Consider the following 20,133-nt stretch of genomic DNA (forward strand, 5'->3'; position numbering starts at 1 on the left):
ACTCTAGTGCCTATGTTTTTAATAAAAACAACAAGCACCTATGAATATGGGAAAATTACAGTACTTACACATCATTGATAGTAATGTAAATGGAATAGTTTCCACAGAAAGTGTAGGTGCTCCTCAAAAGGCTGTACACAGAATAATATGACCTTACACTTCCATGACAATGTATTTACCCCGAGAATGCTATTTCAGTAAAATGTGTGTATGAATGATCACAACAGCACAATCCACAATAGTCAAAAGGAAAAAACAGTCAGAAAACCCAAGAAGCGAGGAACGGATAAGCAAATGTGGTATGTCTGCAGAAGGCAATGCTATTAGAATAAAATTATGCTCATGCTGAATTGTGGATGAGAAACAAGTGCTTGCTAAATGAAATAAGCTCCCACAAAATGTCTCACTTGTGGGATCCCACTCCTACTATTCCAATAGATAAATCCAGAGACAGACCCCAGGTTGCCATGGACTGTGGGAGCCAGTAATGTCAATTGGCTACTTAGTATTAACTTTGGGACTGCTGAAAACACTTCAGTTATAAAGATGATGCAACATACATACTGTGATTGTACTAAAATGCTGTTGAGTTGTGCCTCCAAATATTATTTCACTTTCATTAAATTTCCACATACAATTAAAAGTCACTTGTAGTAGTTTGGTGTAGTAGCCATAGAAACCAGAACCTCGGAGAAACATCTCCTTCTCAGGTAAGGTTCAGTTATTTTTCATTTGACTTTCCTTCGTGATGTGCAATGTTGAAGAAACTTTTTCTCTATTATTCTGTAACCTTGTAATGTTTCATTCTGCTATTCTTTGTTGTGTTGAATTAATCTACTCATCCACCCTTTCACCAACATCAAATTTTCTTGATGATCATAACTTTTTAAAATAATTATTTCAATTTCCAGAATATGGCTTGTTGGAGGTTTGGATAGGAATCATGTGTACATTCTAGCACAAATTAGCATATTGACATTTTCTCAACACACAGCATGGATAGGACATATTTAGCCAATTGGTTTACTTTTTCTCTCAGAAATGTCTCATAATTTTCTCTGTAAACATTGTGCACATCTCTCATCCAATTTACCCCAAGTATTTAGTGTTTTTTTTTAAATACTTTACAAATGTTATTTTAAGACATTACCTAATCTACATTGTTGTATCACCTGTGGCTTTGCTAATTTTTCAAACTTATTTTAGTGTTTTTCTTGTAAATTCATATACATTCTTCACCTTTACAATGATGAAGTCAATGAATAAATACCTTAAATGCTCATCTACAGTTGTGGACTTTTTATTGTCTGACTACATCGGCTCTGACCTCCACTATAATGAATGCTATTTGAAGTTCAAACACATATTCTCAGTTACAAAGGAAAAACATTCACTGTTTTGATATAAGAATATGATATTATATGTGAGATTTCTATTTTTTCCTCTCTTAGACCAAGGACATGTTCCTTTATGACTATTTTGGGTACTGTTGATCATAACAACTGCATTTTGAAGAGACTGTGTCATTTTTTTTCTTACTCTGTTCATTTTTAGTTTAACATAAATGACACAAACTAATTTTGGCATATTACATACACATTGCATTTCTTGGATGAAGATGAAGCAAATATACCAACTTACTACTCTTTTGTTTCATTTCTGTACCAATGTTTCAATATTTGGTAAAAGTATTTGTGCCTGTAACAATTAATTTCACCAATTTATGATTGGTAAATACATTTACAGAGGAGATCATAAGACATTGCCCTGGTATGTGTGTGATAGTGCATTTACAGAGTCTGTATAGACTTATTCCTTAAAGGAGTCAAAACATAACAGCATTGTGAGTGGCAGGTTACAATACAAGGTTGACGTGTCAGGACAAGCAAGGCCACTGAGGCAAGACTTGAAGGTGACATCATCCTCTCTCCTATTCCATATTGCTTTCTCTGCTTCTTGTCTGACATGATGTGGATACCCTGCCCCATCATGCCCTTCACACAGTGAAGAAGAGGCCCCTCTGAATTCAGGAGTCCCAATACATCCTTCCTCTTATAAGTTGTTGTATCAATTCTTTTGAAACAGCAATGAGAAAAGTAGTCAAAACAGTGTGATCATGAAGGATAGTCTAGTTTTCTAGATGGAGGGTTGATGTGGTTAATGCTAACCCAATAGGATCTATCCGCACTGAGAAAACAGGCCTCTGGGAATGTCTTTGGTGTACCTAGATTAGGTTACTTAAAGTGGGAACACTCCAACAAGTGTGAGTGGTACCAGGTGTTAGGCTGGAGTTCTTGACATCAAAAGAAGAGAAACCTAGCAGAGCACAAGCATCCCTCCCTCCCTGTGGCCTTCTCTGGATGCTTTATAATGTCATGTTCCCACCGCCATTCCTCCCTTACATGATGAACTGTGAGCCAAAATTAAATCTTTCTCCTTTCAGTTGCCTTTATAGGGAATTTAGTCACAGCCACAGGACAAGTCACTACTGCAGGTGTCCTCACCCTGTTTTAGCAACAGTGGCAGGGAGGTCTCCTGAAATGAGTTGAAATATGAACCTTTATGCTTCTCTACTTTCTATAACAGATTTGTGTGGCACAATTTCCTTTACCCAGCAAATGTTTTGTTCTCCAGTGAAGCCATTTTGGCTTCAGGCTCTTTAAGTGGAAAATTGTTAGATGAATTAAATTTCTTCCAATTGATAGAAGAAATTTAAATATTTCTATTTTTTCTTCAATCAATTTTAGAATACGCCTTTCTAGGAATTTCTGTCTTTTATAGCCATTGCTAGTTCTTTTGCCATAGGTTACCAAATTATTTTCTAAATAGAGCCTTTTAATAATTTTATCATATGTGATAATGTGTAATCTTTCATTAGTTGTGGTTTATATTTGATGTGTCTTTCTAGATATTTCTAAAAAGTATCTTTTCTAATAATCAACTGTAAAATTTATTGTTTTCCCATTTTTCTTTTTATTTATTCTTTTCAATTTATTTTAATCATTTTCTCTCAACATATTCTTGGATTTTTAAAAAATGAATGCTGATATCACCAATTTTATGTTATGTTATGTTATTATTTATTTATTTATTTTGTTTTTCAAGACAGGGTTTCTCTGTGGCTTTGGAGGCTGTTCTGGAACTAGCTCTCATAGACCAGGCTGTCCTTGAACTCACAGAGATCCTCCTGTATCTGCCTCCCAAGTGCTGGGATTAAAGGCATGCATCACCACCGCCCTGCTTATGCTATTTTTTATTAAAGATTTTTACAATAGAGGTAAAAATTTCTTCCTAAGTATTACTACTTTAGTTTCAGCCTATAAATTCGCATCATGTATAGATCAAAATCTCTGTGATTTTGTCCTTAAATCATGAGTTATTTACATATATGCAATTTGAATTTTAAATTGTTATGTAGCAAGACACATTGTTTATTTTTCTTAACATTCTTTCTGGAGTGCAAAATTATATATTCTAACTTTATTTGGTATAATATTCTATATGTCAACTAACTTAAATTACTTGGTTGTGTTGTTCAAAGTTCCTGTACCCTTACTTATTCTTCTGTTCTACTTACTGAGACTAACTGTAGCATTGGAAATTTCCCATCATATGCTTAACAACTTTGCTCCTGCTATATATAATAGTTCTTCTCTCTGGTACTGGGAATTAAACCCAGGGTCTTATGATGCATGTCAAGCAACAACTCTATCAATGAGTTCTATTTATACTGGTAAATTTCTTTGTCTTGGTTCAATAACATTTTGATATGAGATATGTTATGAAATAATCTCTTTTTTTAGAACTGGTCTTCATCTCAAATTACACTTTGTTATTACTTTGGCAATAAAGGCTTCTTTATTTTTTGTATTTATGACTTTTGTCTGCATGCTTCTTTTAGTTTGTTTGCTTTTATTTTATACCCTTCTAAACTAACCTGTATTTTTTTTTTTTTTTTTTTTTTTTTTTTTGCTTTTCAAGACAGGGTCTCTCTGTGGCTTTGGAGGCTGTTCTGGAACTAGCTCTTGTAGACCAGGCTTTTCTTGACCTCACAGAGATCCACCTATCTCTGCCTCCCAAGTGCTGGGATTAAAGGCGTGCACCACCAACACCTGTCTGTATTTTCTTTTTAATTGGAATGCTACGTCAACTTAGTGTAATTATTGCCATTTGGACCAGAGCCCCTATTTTGATGTTTTGTTTTCTCTTTTTATAATCTACTCCTTGTTGTTTTTATATTCATTTATTTATTTATAGTGTGTATATTCCTGCCATAACTTGAGTGTGGAGAACATAGGGCATCTTTCAAGAACTGGTTCTCCCTTTGTAATATGTGGGTTCTGGGCTTCGAACTCAGGTCAACAGACTCTAGTGGCAAGTATACTTAGCTGCTTATTCATCACATTTGTTCCTTATTCTTTGCTTTTATTTCTTGCTATTATCACCTTTCTGTATTAGTTTTGGGAAAATAAATAATTTTATTTCTGATTTTGATAAATTTACTAACTTTTATTTATCTACTTTGTACTATTTTAATAGTTCTTCAGACACCAAAATACACAACTTCAACAATCACTTAAAAATGTAGTAATTTTAGCAATGTATTTCCATGTATGACTTAAATTCATTGTATTTTCATTATCACATACTGTTTTTCTACATATTCCACGAAAGATGGTTTGATATTTCATTGTCATTAAAAGCTCCTTGCTAATATTCTGCTACGACTAGAAATTATAGGTAAATAACCCAGACAGAAGAAAACTGAAGGAGAAGCCCAGCATGCTGTGGCTGGGCAGTGTCTTGTTGAGAGCAAAGAGCCTGCAGGAGCATGGAATCAGGCAAGTCCCCTCAGAGATAAGTGATTCTCAAGTCTATAGCCTTAACTTTAGATGATAAATAAGGAGACTGAGCTCATTCGTGATGGAGAGGGATGCTTGACAAATTCATTTCATGTCTCAATTCTTTCTTTCATTGTGTTCTTCTATTTTGTACTTCATAATTGACAAAGAAGGACCATGGAGAGCAATCATAAGTAACAAAGAGGAGGGCCTATAGGAAGTCAGATGAAAAGTTGTTTTAAATACATGGGTTAAATATTCTTCTCTTCTATACTAAAGATTTGATTTGCCTTTTTGAACATTTGAGCTGCTTCAAAGAAAGTTTTTTGTTGAAACAGGTCAGAGATCTGCTCCATGCAGCTCCCAGTCTTCTAATAACTAAATATCAGAAAAGATCTCATTTGGTTATACACATGAAAGGGTATAAATGACTAAGTAGACTTGTGTGCATGAAGTTCAATGTAAATGCTGAATGAACGTGTATTCATTAGGATTAACAAAGAGCCCAAAACAGATGAAAAGTTTGAGTTCAATTGATAACTCTTCTTTACTTCCAAACTAGAAAGACTTGCAAATTTAAGAACAGTTAAGTAACAAACTTACATGACTTGGAATCTGGTGATGGAGGAGAAATATTAGACACAGCAAGGTCGCTTTTTGATTTTTTAGGCTTCTTTGCATTCAACTGCCAAGGTTTATCATAGCTTCTAAAATCCCTTCTTGTTCCTTTGGGTTCTGTTAAGACAAAATATACACAAATCATAGTAATAAGGATGGAGAGAATTTTGGTCATGAAATGTATTTAAATGTCTACTGAGAGGAGCTGAGTTCAGTAAAACACTGGATTTTATGGATTACTTTAATTACTTTATTTTATACTTCTGTCCAAAAGTCATGTTAGTGAAACAACTGAGCCAGGATATCTTTTTTATCTAGTTGGTTGAGTAAATGTGAGGGCAAAAGATAGCACTCACTAGCATAGAAGATACAAGATACAATCAATAACTACACATTTCAGCAAGAGTCATGATTTGTCTTTTTGATTTGTTTTAAATCCAGATTTTCAAGTTATACAGTGAAAGGGCAAGGAAAACTCTGCCTACCCTATATGCTGACATACCTGAGACTACAAAAAAAAAACCCCACGTTTAAATTTGAGTCACTAGAAATCTATCACTCTAGAAAGAATTAATGAAATATATTAAATAAAGAATAGAATATTTAAGACACCAAGAAAAATTATAAACTTACAGCTATTAAATATCAAAACCTGACTTTTTTTGATTTCCTAATGTAAGTAAAATAACTGTATGGAACAAAACAAAATCAGAGGAAAGAGTTGCTGAGCAACCTGTGATTAACACACAATTATACCTAGAATTTTATTTAAATTATTTATTTTATTTAAATATTTATTAAATTTTTGTGTCTTTTTTAAGTACTGACAGAAAACTAAAATACCACATTAAATTTGTATTTGGTGCTGGAAAAAGAACACTGGTAGCATTGAAAATTGAATTGGGGACATATAGAACACACTTCACTCAATGGAGATTCAGAGCAGATAGGCCACAAAATGAGAAAAGCAATGTCAAATGAAAGGGGAGAAATGGTGTCCCTTACAGGAAACTCAGTTTGCACAAAAATTATTTTCCTGAAGAATCGTAGAAAATAACTCAGCTACAGGTCTGAATATCAAAAATGTATTTTTGTGTGTATACACACACACACACACACACACACACACACAAGCATATGCGTGTACACATGCACATGCATGTGATTATTGTACAAAAGGAATTGCTTTTCAGTGCAAAAAAATGAAACAAAAATAAAGTTTCTCCTTCACACTATTAAGCAATGCACAAGTGAAAACATGCTGTGTCCGAAGTCGCTAGATGTATTGAAATGGAACAATAAGGAAACTTCAGCTATTTTGAAAAAGTATTTTGTCTCTGTCCTTGAGCTTTAGAGACATTCTGTAGCCAAGTAGAAGATGCACCAAAATAACACCCAGTCACAGCCAAGGCTTAAGAGGGAATCATTACCTACTGTTCAAATAAGCATTCTTTGCTTCTGTTAACGTCCAAGAACTGGTTGGTTTTCTATTCCTTCCACCTCTTCCTCCCAAAATATTTCCCCTTTTTTCCTATGGCCCTTAGATTCTACATAAACAAGAACTGCTCCATTTTCAAATCCTCACTTCATGTCCTAATGCTTATACCATTTTTCAAATAAAATGCTTATTTGCAGCTTCCTGGAATAGAGTGTTTCACCGCCATCCCAACACACACACACACACACACACACACACACACACACACACACACACACACACACACACACACACACCTGTGAGGGCTAGAGACTCCTAGTTTCCAGATGCTTCGGCAATGACAAGCCTCCACAAATGAAATGAAGTACCCTTCTCCTTTTGGGGAAATACCACGCCTCATTATTAGCCTCTGCTTTCCCCAGAGATTTCCAGACATTGCTACAGTCTATCTTGTCCTTACAACAACACGGGTGAAACATGGTGTTCTATTTAAACTTATATAAGCCACAGCCTTCAGACATTCTTGCTTCACTTCTCTGATGGTTTATACACCCCAAACTAAGACTCTACAAGGCTCTTCTCTTTCTCTAGAACAACTCCATTTTAGATAACTTGACTCAACTATCACTGTCTCTCTGTATGTCAGTTTCTGAGGAAATTGGGAATCTGTCTACCTCAAATTCCAGCAATTCCGCTCTTGGGCATATACCCAAGAAATGCACATTCATACAACAAAGACATATGTTCAACTATGTTCATAGCAGCATTGTTTGTAATAGCCAGAACCTGGAAGCAACCTAGATGCCCCTCAACTGAAGAATGGATGGAGAAAATGTAGTACACTTACACAATGGAGTATTACTCAGCCAGAAAATCAAAACAAAACAAACAAACAAAAAAAACAATGAAATCTTGAAATTCACAGGCAAAAGGAAGGAACTGGAAAAAAAAAAAAAAAAACATCCTGAGTGAGGTAACCCAGTCACAGAAAGACAAGCATGGTGTGTACTCACTCATATATGGATATTAGACATAGAGCAAAGGATTACCAGCCTACAATCCACATCACCAGAGAAAATTGGAAACTAGGATGACTCCAAGAGAAAAACACATGGACCGGGAAAAAGGGGTAAGGGACAAGAACCCCTGAGCAAATTGGGAGCATGGGGGAGAGAGGACAGAGGTAGGAAAAAGAGAAGGGAAGAAGAGGAGTGGGTAGAACAAGAGGGATCAGGAAGACTGAGACAGGGGAGGAAGAGAGGAGAGCAAAAATGGAGATATCTTGATAAAGAGAGCCAGTATAGGTTTAGAGGGAGGTCTGGCACTAGAGAAATGTTTAGGGACCCACAAGGATGACCTCTTCTAAGAATCTACGTAGTAGTGGCAAGGCTTCCTTTGATGCCCTTCCCCTATAATGAGACTGATGACTACCTTGGTTGCCATCCTAGAGCCGTCATCCAGTATCTGATTGAACAAGAAGCAGGCACCCACAGCTAAACACTGAGCCATACTCCTGGAATCCAGTTGCAGAGAGGGAAGAGGGATGAACAAAGGAGCCCAGACCGTGCTGGAGAAACCGACAGAAACAGTTGACCTGACCTAGTGAGGGCACAGAGACCCTAGTCATAAAGCTGGGGAATCAGCATTGGGCTAAACGAAGCCTTCGGAATGTGGATGCCAGCTAGGAGGCCTGGGCAGTCTATGGGATCTCTAACAGTGGGGCCAGTGTTTATCTCTAGTGCACATTTAGGAGCCCATTCCCTATGGAGGGATACTGTTTAAACCAAGATACCCGAAATAGGACCTAGGCCTTCCCCAAAGGATATGACAGACTTTGATGATCCCTTATGGAAGGCCTTACTATCCTTGGGGAGTGGGTGGGGAGTGGGCTGATGGGTCGGTGGGGGGCATGGGAGGATGGGAGGGAGAGGGAACTGGGATTGATATGTAAAATAAGAATTAATTTTAAAAATCTTGAAGAAAATCACTGTCTCTCAGCACAGCTAGCATCCTTTACCTCTTGTTTTTACGACATTGATCTCTTAAAGATTTTCTGATCTCTGACTTTGGTTCACTTGACAAGTCTCTTTCCAAATACAATTACTGTCTTTCATACTGGGTTTTTCACTTAGTTACCTGTACAGTGTGTTCTTTAACAACCCTAACTTTCCCACAAATTTGAGTCCCACCTTCTATGCTGCCTCTAGTAGCATAACCACCCTTCTCAATGAGTCCTTCAAATTTGGGGCTATACAGGAGAACACCTTTCTGGTAGTTTCCACAAGGTTTTTTGTTTGTTTGTTTGTTTTTGGTTTTGGTTTTTCAAGACAGGGTTTCTCTGTGTAGCTTTGGAGCCTATCCTGGCACTCGCTCTGGAGACCAGGCTGGCCTCGAACTCACAGAGATCCGTCTGCCTCTGCCTCCTGAGTGCTGGGATTAAAGGCGTGCGCCACCAACGCCCGACTTCCACAAATTTTAATAATGATTAATTTGTTTCTTCAACTTAGTTTTGCCCAGAGTTGTTTAAACAAACTTTAATTTTTCTTTTCATAAACTGTTCCTCTTCTCCCCTTGTAACTTATCAGGATTATGGTCACTTACTTCTCCTATCTAATCTCCAACTTTTGCTTCAACAACAGTTTTACCTCTTAATAAACAACAAAATTTAGATCTCACAGAATAATCTCACACTAATGATCTTCCAGAGCATCCCTTACTTGACATATAATTTAGCACATTTTTTCTTCATTCTCATTCCTGTGGATTATATGGTTTTTCCTTTGATGATACTGGATGATTCCCATTTTGGGGTGTCCTGCCTTGACTCAGCCCAGAGATTCAGAATCACACTCAAATACCTGCTAATATTATTTACTAAGATGCTGCACAAAACTCAAAGTCACCAGTAGGAATTCAACCTCAACTTCTAACTGGAAATTTAGTTTCATGTTTCATTGTGAACTATTAAGTGAGCATTTATACCATTATTTAAGTTAGTCAGCCAGTAGCTATAAATTAATACTGATTTTTTCCACCTTCTCCATAAAACAGTCAACAAACTCTTGTGGAAATGAAAATTCTAAGAAATCTAGGATGAAAACATAATAATGATTAATCGTGACCTACATTATTCCTTCTTCTTGAATGAAGATGGGATGTCAAATACAATATAGCAAAATGTGTTGAAAATGACAATGTCCCAATTACATTGTAATCATTACATCATGGAAGGACCATGTGAGCAGACTTCTTGAATTGAAGAAAATAATTGTTATAAGGTATGAACTCTACTTGTATCTAGCAATTTAAAAAAAATAGGCTAAAAGCCAGAAAGGAAATCAGAAATTCACTCATATGCTGTGGAGAGGTTATTTGCCAACAAGCCAAATGGACTTGGAAACATGTTCTTTCCTAGCTCAGTGTCAAGATGAGGATGCAACTGAGTCAACAGTTTGATTCATCTTGTGAATCTGCACAGAGCTCACTAAGTGAAATACAGGCTCCTGGACATGGACATTGAATGATAAATGTTTGTTGATAAATAATTCAGAGTTTAATATACAACTGCCCCTATAAATAAAATTATTCATAAGATGTAGGCTCTCGTGAACTTCTATTACTTCACAGATACCTGTTTGATCTTTTGTCAAAAGGTGGGTACCATCTTAGCACCTAGAAACCAAAGCCTTTGCTGATAAACCCACCTGAATTATAAACCCAAGGAATTGAGTCTAAACATAAATGAATAAATAAACAAAAGAAAAATATAATAATTCTATGTTTTGTATGGCAAGACTCATATTCTAGTTTCCTGTCTAATGAAGATAACTTTTATGTATATATCATCACCATCAAGATCCACTTTATTCAGAGGATAATCACTGTCTGTCCTTTTTAGTCTAGACTTGTGAGAACATGATAACATGGCAAAAGAAGGCCAAAATATTTTCCTGAGATTCCACAGAGTATGAGAAGAAAAGGCACCATGGCAGCATTCCAGGAAATCATCTAGAAACTAGTCAGTCCAATCTCCATGGGAGTCAGGCCAAGAGTTGGTGACTCACCATACATACATGTCTTAGTTTGGGTTTCTATTGTAATACTAAAACAGCATGAACAGTAGGAAATTGGGAAGGAAAGGCTCCACTTCCTCTTATGCTTCCAGTAACATTCAATTACTGAGGTCAGGAGTTGAAGGCAAGAACCCAGAGTAGGAACTAAAACAGAAACCATGGAGGAATGCTACTTAATGGCTTGATCTTCATGTTGCTCATCCTGTTTTACTATAGAGCCCAAACCATTAATCCTGGGGTAACACTGCACACAGTAAGCTTGATCAAACCATCAAGAAAATGCTCCACAGACTTGCCCACAGGCAAATCTTACGGTGGCATTTTCTCAGATGGTTGTCTTTTCTTAAATGCCTCTACGTTGTGTCTAGTTGGTGTAAACAGACCAGCCCAAGGCATGGAGAGATTGGGATTTGAAAGCAAATCTCAAACCAGACAAACATGTGCAGGAAGAGTGAAATCACAACTGTCCTGTTGTTTCCCCTTGTTTAGTGGGGAAAGGAGCCTATTGGAGACTTGCAAGACTGGTTCCCCAATGTCTTGAGTTGCCCAGTGCTCAACTATTTCTAAAGTTAAATTTACTACATAGGATAACATTATCCATGGGAGAAATAAATAATAATCAGCTTTGAGAAAAGCAGAAATAACAGTATAGACACCATCTCATTACTTTCCTGATCAGAGAAGCTGTATTATTTCAACCATGTTGTTTATAAAAGAAACACAAGTTTAGAATAATTACTTTGAATCCACACAGAATGAAATACTTTTTTGCAAATCAGAATCTTCCTATTAAATGAAATACTCTTATTTTCATTTGGAGAAGCCTAGTACATTATTATATATTCAAATTCAAAAAATATTTTATATGAAAAGTTAACATGAAACTAGTAATCACAGAATACCTGAAAATTATAGGTTTATCATATTATAGTTTAAAATACTTGTAAAACTTTCCTATTATGTCCGTGGTTCCTAATGCTGTGACCATTTAATACAGCTCCTCATAATGTGGTTATCCTTAACCACAAAATTATTTTTGTTGCTACTTTATCACTGTAATTTTGCTACTGTTATGAAGTATAATGCTTTCTGCTAGTCTTGGGTGACCTCTGTGAAAGTGCCAGTCAACCCCTGAAAGGGTCACGCTCCACAGGTTGAGAACCACTATATCAGCTGTATCTCAAACTAACATATATATTCATAGTTTCTTCTTTTCCCCCAATTACCTGATGTTTCACTTTCTGCCCAGAGAGCTGCCGACCCAGACAGGGTTCTTTGCAGTTGTCCTCGGTTTCCTTGTTTAGACTGAAGGTGGTCAATGAGAAATGGGATTGGCTGGTCAGGTGTCTCAGTTATTAGCTTGGTCATTAATTCCTAAAGACAGAACAAGACACACATTTACATCTACTTAGAAGAAAGACTACCTGGCATTTATCATTGTTTGGCACAACACCAACTGTTCACATATAGCAACTAATTAAAATGCCCTCAGAATCCTTCCAGGCATGAAGAAGTCAGTAACTGTCCTCACTCTAAGGACAGTGAAGTACAGATAAACAAACCAGCTGTGTCCCACAACCAAGACACAGCAAAACTTAGCCCAGATAATACTAGAAATTTTAACTAGATTCTTTTTTTAAAGTATGGCTTCTTAGTTTTAAATCTGGGATAACTCTTCCAAGGAATCCTATTAGGAACTAAGCCTTAGCTAAAACAGATGATACACCTTTATTTTAAAGTGTTAATATAATTTCCCTTTGAAATCCCCAAAGAATGCAGGGAATTAAAGAAATGGTTGTGCTTGCACAAAGTCACATAAGCCTTACATAATGTTCAAACAATATAGAATTTATTTTTACAAAATTTACCCCCTCTCACTCTCACCTCTCCTTCTTCTCCTTTGCCTTCCTCCCTCCCCCAATGGCTCTGTCTTTACCCACAGAGTAGACTTTAACTTTTATCTGCTGTAATGTTCTAACCTTTAATTGGGTTAAAATCTACCCAAGGATTATGTCTATGTGTTCTTTTTATGCAATCAGTAGAGCCAAGGACAAACTCCATCCAATTTGTGGTCAGTTATGGTATCCAGACATGAACAACTGTCTCACCATGAGGAGCAAGATGGTGCTTTATGCCCTATAATTGGCTTTGTAAAGTGGAATGCCCCCTTACATTCCAGCCAGTTACATCTCTTCTTGCCTGTTTTATCCTATTTTGGCAATTGTCATCTTAACTTCTATTTTGTAGTGGCAACTGTTCTACTGAGTAGGCCAGAAATGTTACATATTAAGATTATTTAGGAAAGAAGGTACTAGCAACTTCCCATTCCAGTTTTGATTTGCTCTTTGTGTTTGTTTATTTGTGGTGAGGATGGTGGCATATTTTCCTACTTTAATGCTCTCCCTCAGATGTTTAGCAGGCCTTCTTGCCATCAGTCTGTCTCCAGTGAGAGGCTTACTCTAAGTGTTCATTATATATAAGTCTGTATTTTGTATTCAGAGTCTTGTGAGAGCTCCCCACCCAAGGCAAGCAAAAGTCATGGTAAAATGAAGGAAAAGATTTTAACTAAAGTCTCTTTGGGAAGACAGACACTAATAATCTCATCCCATCTTTAAGGCTACAAACCCAAGCTTTGAGGCTAAATAAAGAAAGATTTGGGGTGGGGAAAGGAGTGCACGTAATATCTAAATATAGACAATACGATTTTGTAGAGGACAAGATCCCATGTTGCTGCTAGAGACACAATTCGAATAATTCAGAGCATCTGAAAACTAAAGCCAGAAAACAAAGGATCAAGACAGTTTGTTTCATGAAAACACTATGATGCACTGTATTTGTCTAGTACACTGTACGGTCAAGGAAACACTTTCTATATGCAGAAAGACAGGGCCTTGCTATCACTGAAAAGACTTTACTACTATTATAACTAAAGAGAGGCCTTCATTCTAGTAGTGTTCACAAAGCAGCCAATGGTCAATTACATATAAATGTAATATAACACAACTCAAAGCATTTCAAATTTGGTATCTAGACAAGAGATTGCATTATTATAGTTGAACTCACTGTTCATTCCAAAGACCACTGGACAATAGAGAGAAAGGGGAATGAAAAGACCAACAAGGTTTATCTTGTCATAAAAATCCTGGGCACTAAGATAAAGCAAAACTAAGATAAAATACCTCAGGGCCACAGTACCTTTCTGTTGTGACCCTGGGAGACACCAGGTAGTTTTGTGTATAAAATTTTATCTTTCAAATCAGATGATAATTTTCTATATTTTTGTTCTTTTAAAAGAAACTGAAGTGTTTCTTATTCTCCATAGAAAATGGATTAAGTCAAATAGCCTCTATTTTAAAATTTTCAGGTATACATTTTAATGCTCTAATAAGTCTATATGGTTAAAGGCACAAAAGAATATCAGCCCTAAGCAATTTAGAATAGCAAATATTTTCTGTAGCAGAATATTTGTTTAACTATGCAAAGATGTGTTTCATTTGTTTAATTATGTAAAGCTATGTTGCTGTTTTACCTTGTCTGCCTAAGACACTTGATTGGCCTAACAAAAAGCTGAGGGAGGAGTAATAGTGTGAGCAAAGGGAAAACCCACAGAAAGATCTGACCAAAGAAAGTGGGTGCTCACAGACTCCAGGCTGACAGCTGGGAAACCTGCATAAGACCAAACTAGGTCCCTGAACATGGGTGTCAGTTGGGGGGCCTGGACAGTCTATGGGGCTGCTGGCATTGGAACCACTATTGATCCTTAGTACAAAAATGAACTTTGGGAGCCCATTCCCTATGGAGGGAATCTCAGCCTAGATACTTGGGGGAAGGCCTAGGTCCTGCCCCAAGTTATGTGACAGACTTTGATAATCCCCCATGGGAGTCCTCACCCTCACTGAGGAGTGGATGGGGGTGGGGAGATGGTGAGGGGAATGGCAGGATAGGAGAGGGAACTGGGATTGGTATGTAAAATAATATGGTTTTAAAAATTAAAAAAAAAGGCTGAAAGACCAATAGTGAGTGATGAGCTATAGGCAAAACTTCTGGGCAGGGAGAATAAGGAAGAGGAATTTAGTCTCGGAGGAGAAAGAAAAGGAGATGCCATGGGCCAGCCAGACACAGAGGAAGCAGGAAAGTAAGACATACAGAATGAAAGAAAGACTAAAGTCTGGAGCCAAAATGTAGATGAATACAAACAGGTTAAATTAAATTAAAAGAGGTATTGGATAAGCGTAAGCTAAAGCCAAGCACTCATAATTAATAGTAAGTCTAGGTGTCTTTACTTGGGAGCTGGTTGTTGGCCCAAAGAAAATGCCAACTACAGTTTTCAGTACAGTATGTTGCTGGGTCAAAAGTCTAGCCCCAGATGATTCTGAACATAAAAAGTGTTGTCTGGCCTGTCACTCTATGTATCCAGACATTTTTGCACTTGAGAATTGGAAATTGCAAAATTTGCTTTTCTAGTTAGGAGCATTTAAATCCTTAAATTTTCAAAGGAGCTCCTGGCAATAGAATGTCATTCTCTTTCAACCACGAGTTCGTAGAGACACATAAATATAACTGGGGAGCTAATACATTTGGGAGGTGAGAATGGAGCTGTGTGAGTAGAATGTCAAGATAGAAGTGGGAATTGATTGCTAGATGATTCACAAGGCTCATTCAGCACAAATGGAAAGTATTTGAGAACCTTAAGGCAGTCTCAACTCTAGAGCTGAATACCTTTAGGAAATGATATACAATCTTTATCATTAGTGTAAGATTGCTGGTATGGTACGAAGTTCCAGTGAAATTTTGGTTGTGTGTGTTTACATATAAAATGCAAAATGGAGAAAGCAATACCATCCTTCCCCCGATCCAAATATTTGTGAGGACCTGGGGAGTGACAACATGCAGATACTAATTTACCTGGGATCATGTTTGCACTCACAACCAGAACACATACTAGTAAACTTGTCCATAATTGATTGTATTCATAACTACTAATAATGGTAACTAGTTGAGATAAACAGCAGTCAACAGAAGGCACAGAAAACAGTCATGATTCATCTCCCAGGCTTTGAAACCACTCTTCAGTATCATTCTTTATCATTCTTCTATTTCCTGACTGTGTAAGTTTGGGTAAGGTGCTTCATCACCTTAACATGAAATTCTCCACCAACTGAATGTGAATGATAATGCCTACCTCATAGGGTTGCCATGGAGATTAAAAAGATGTTGATCAGAAGGCATTTGCAAAGTGTTTTAAGCTATGTGTATACTGCTGGGGTGGGAGCTGTTTCTAGGATCTCACTCCATTGATCTCTGTTAGGGTTTCCTAAGGAGGACTTGGAGAGGACTTGGAGAGCAGACAGAAGCAGAGAAACTGCTCTAAGAATTGAGTGCAGATAGAAATGAGGGCACATGGGAGACTCACAGCAGCTTCCCAGAGAGTCTGGAAAACTCCACTGCAGGCTTGGATTGAAAGCTTGCAAAAATACTCAAGAACTGCAGCAGCTTCTGGCACAGCCACCTGCTTCTTGTGCTGTAGCCTGAGATCATCCGGGTCAGTAACTCTAATCCTGATGGTGGCTTTTCTTGACCTGCAACAGCGTTTCTCTCATCTTGGAGCTCAATGTTTTATTTCTCACCATGTAAATTCATTATTACTAACTCAATTATAATGAAGATGCTTCTGATTTTATAACTTAATGCTTATGGATACCCCTTAAAAGAAGGCAGCATTTTAATGTTTACTGCAATCTATAAGTATTTTATAGGCTATATAATGTACAATATATCTTATTTTATTATTACAATCACTATCCTTTTATTAATATGTATTAGCAATATTATAGATGATAAATTTCCATTGACTTCATTTTATTTTGGTATTAATGTTCTCCTTCTCTTAATTAAAATGCAATTATATTATTTCAGTCCTTCTTTTTCCTTCCTCCAGCCCCTCCTATGTCCTCTCCTTGGCTCCCCCTCAAATTTATAATTCATGGCCTCTTTTTATTTGTTATTAAATAAAGTCCACTTAGTGTTACATGTGTATATGATTTCAGTGATGACCACTTGGTGTTGAATAACCACTTGGAAGGTTTTTTCTTTTATTTTCTGGAGAAGACTCTTTCCCTTCTCTCAACAGACATTTGCTGCCTGGAGTTATTTGTGTAGGGCTGAGACCTAGTAGGATTTCTTCCTTCCATGTTAGAATGTCTATTGGTGTTGTACTTGCTCAGGTCTTTTCTAAAGCACCTATATGGTTGAGGTATCATGGGTGAAGCATCCTGTCATTTAAAGGAGACATAATATCACAGCAGATTTCCTGATCCTCTGGCTCTTACAATCTTTTTACCTCCTTGTCCTCATATTCCCCAAGCCTTAGCTGAAGAAGCTGTGTTGTTAATGTACTCATCAGGGCTATAAACCCCTTGATGAGTTGTTCTCTGCATTTTGATTGATTGTGCCTTTCTGTAATGGCCTCCCTCTGTTGCAAAGAGAAGTTTCTTGATGAGGGATGAGAGGTACACTTATCTGTGGGCTTAAGAAGAAGTATTTAGAATGCAGCTAGAAAATATACTGATTTGGAAAAGCAGTGGTATCAGGGTCTTCTCCATGACAACTAGTCCAGGCATTTGGCTAGGTTTCCAGTACTGGGCATGATTTTCTTCCTGCCAAATGGGCCTTAAGGAAAATTAGACAGCTGTTAGTTACAGACAGGATATGAGTGTCACTATTGCACTCTTAGGGATATCTTGCTCTACTGGTTGTTTTTGTGGAGCATAAGTGCCACAGGTGGGTAGGACTGCTGGGTGCTTCTCTCCTTTGGAAGTTTGCAAAGCACCTTCTAGTGCTTGAAAGCTTGTCCTTAGGGATTCATACTGGAGGCAGCATCAATCAGATATACTTTTTCAATGTTTGTAATTATTTTTTATTTGTAGAATATGGTATGTTATCCCATGTAGAATTTTATTTTTGTTTCCCCCAAAAAAAACTGGCATTAAAATCTGAGGACTGAATTCATTCATCCTAGATCTGTGTGTATGCTTCAATGTTCTATTTTCAATTAGGTTCCTTAAATTTTGTATTTGAGATGATTAGCCTCTAAATATTCACTTCCCAGCCCAACATCCAAGTATTATTCATAAATGGTCAAGAAATAGACACTTAGGGCTGGAGGGATAGTTCAGCCGTTAAAGGCTAGGCTCATAACCAAAAATAAAAGAAATAGACATTTAATTGTTAATTCAAAATGTGGGAAACTCTATATGATTCTATATGAAACCACTGATGTTAGTATTCCCAGTGGATTGAACTCTACTGGATTACACTCACCCCGTATGTGCCCATGCTTTTCTTTCTCACCTACTCCATACCCTTGCTTGCCTATTCCTATTATAGCCAACTCTTGCTTATTTTACCTCCCTCATAACCTGTATTTTCCTATTCCACCTGACTTATAGTCCATGCTTCTTATTCCACCCACCCCATAGTCCATGGTTGCCTTTCTCACCTGCACCATAGTCCATGCTTGCATCAATTCTTTTCTTTGCTTTCATTTTTAAATACTGGAAAATATGCATATTGGGGTGAAGTTTTTCCTTGCTTCACTGTACATTCACAAAGACCTACAAGACATGGGTTTGGCAGAAGAGGGGCCATATGCAGTATACTACTCTCTAATTAAAAGCTGAGAGAGGAAGAAACATCTCTGAAATGTTTTCCTACCAGACCCTTCCAGGACACTCGGGAAACTCAGATTTTTCCATTTCAGAAGTACCCTGAGCTTACTTTTCTCTTTACCATTGAAAACTCAGATTTAAGAAGAAGACTGAGATAAATGGAAATGAAAGTAGTATAGATAATAATATCTCTCCTCCAGTTGAACAAGATGCCCAAAGGAAAGAAGGTCAAGGTGGTCTTGACACCCTCCATTGTAAAGAAACAGGAGGCCAAAAAGATGGTGATTTAAGAAAAGGCCTAAGAACTTTGGCATTGAGCAGGACATCAACCCAAAAGAGATCTCACACACTTTCTCAAATGTACCTGGTACATCAGGCTGCAGCGGCTAAGGGCCATCTTCTATAAGCAGCTCAGAGTACCTCCTGACATTAACCAGCAAACAGACACCCAGCTGCTTACACTTGCCCACAAGTACAAGCCAGAGATAAAGCAGGGGAAGAAGCAAGGGCTGCTGGCCCATTCTGAGAAGAAAGCTGCTGGCAAGGGCACATCCCAACTAAGAGATCACTGTCATTCAAGCGGGGTCAATACAGTCACCACCTTGGTGGAGAACACAAAGGCTCAGATGGTGGTGATTACCCAAGATGTAAACCCCATTGAACTGGTGGTCTTCCTGCCTGCCCTGTGTTGAAAGATGGGCTCCCCTAATGTATCATCAAAGTAATGGCCAGACTGGGGTGGCTGGTCCACAGAAGACATGCACCACTGTTGCCTTCCCTCAGGTTAACTCAGAAGAAAAGTGTGTTCTGGCTAAGCTGGTGGAAGCTATTAGGACCAATTGCAGTGATAGAGATATGATGAGATCCATGGCACCGGAAAAGCAATGTCCTTGATCCTAAATCTGTGCCAAGCTGCGAAAGGAAAAAGCCAAAGAACTTGCCACTAACCCAGGTTAAATGTACACTGCTAAGTTTTCTATGCATATACATGATTACAAAATTATAAAAAAATCAGTCATTATTAAACCTGAGAAATACAGGTGGCAAGTATTTTATATGGATTTATTAATTCACCATATATTAAAGAAATGAACAAAAGTTCATTGTTCAAAAAATGAACAGCCAAAAGCTAAAACGAGTTTCCAAGGTTTTTTTAATTCCATGCTTTTTTCAGATCACCTATTCTTCAGATAACAACCAGGATGCACCCAAACCACACAAGCCTGGGCCATAAAAGCATCACAAATGTAAAATGTCCTTCATAATAAATTTTATAAATTTCATATTTTCTATGAGATCATCTTCCCATAAGAATGTCCAAGAAAACACTGAGGTTTCCCATGGTGAAACTGTCACATCACATCCAAACACTTTCTACTAGTGAGTTACATCATTTGGTGTAATGTTCTGTGGAAGCAACAATTTATTTCTAGGCAGGATTTTTCCACAGTGTTACTTGAACATAGCTCTACATTGATTCCTCATAGAAATAGTGA

At 37.3% G+C, this 20,133-nt stretch overlaps 1 protein-coding gene across 4 annotated transcripts in view; it reads right to left on the reverse strand.

Moving 5' to 3' along the window:
• The window catches only part of CUNH8orf34 (chromosome unknown C8orf34 homolog), a 392,051-nt gene that overhangs the window by 284,300 nt on the left and 87,618 nt on the right, over nt 1-20,133 (reverse strand). For all 4 annotated transcript variants that reach the window (XM_035440010.1, XM_035440008.1, XM_035440009.1 and 1 more), the window contains exons 2-3: nt 12,197-12,344; nt 5,445-5,576 (exon numbers count right to left, since the gene is read on the reverse strand). In XM_035440010.1, the coding sequence (XP_035295901.1) occupies nt 5,445-5,576; nt 12,197-12,344 (280 nt within the window). The remainder of the gene's footprint in view (nt 1-5,444; nt 5,577-12,196; nt 12,345-20,133) is intronic.

This window comes from Cricetulus griseus, chromosome 2 (genome assembly GCF_003668045.3).
Source record: "Cricetulus griseus strain 17A/GY chromosome 2, alternate assembly CriGri-PICRH-1.0, whole genome shotgun sequence".
NCBI lineage: Eukaryota > Metazoa > Chordata > Mammalia > Rodentia > Cricetidae > Cricetulus > Cricetulus griseus.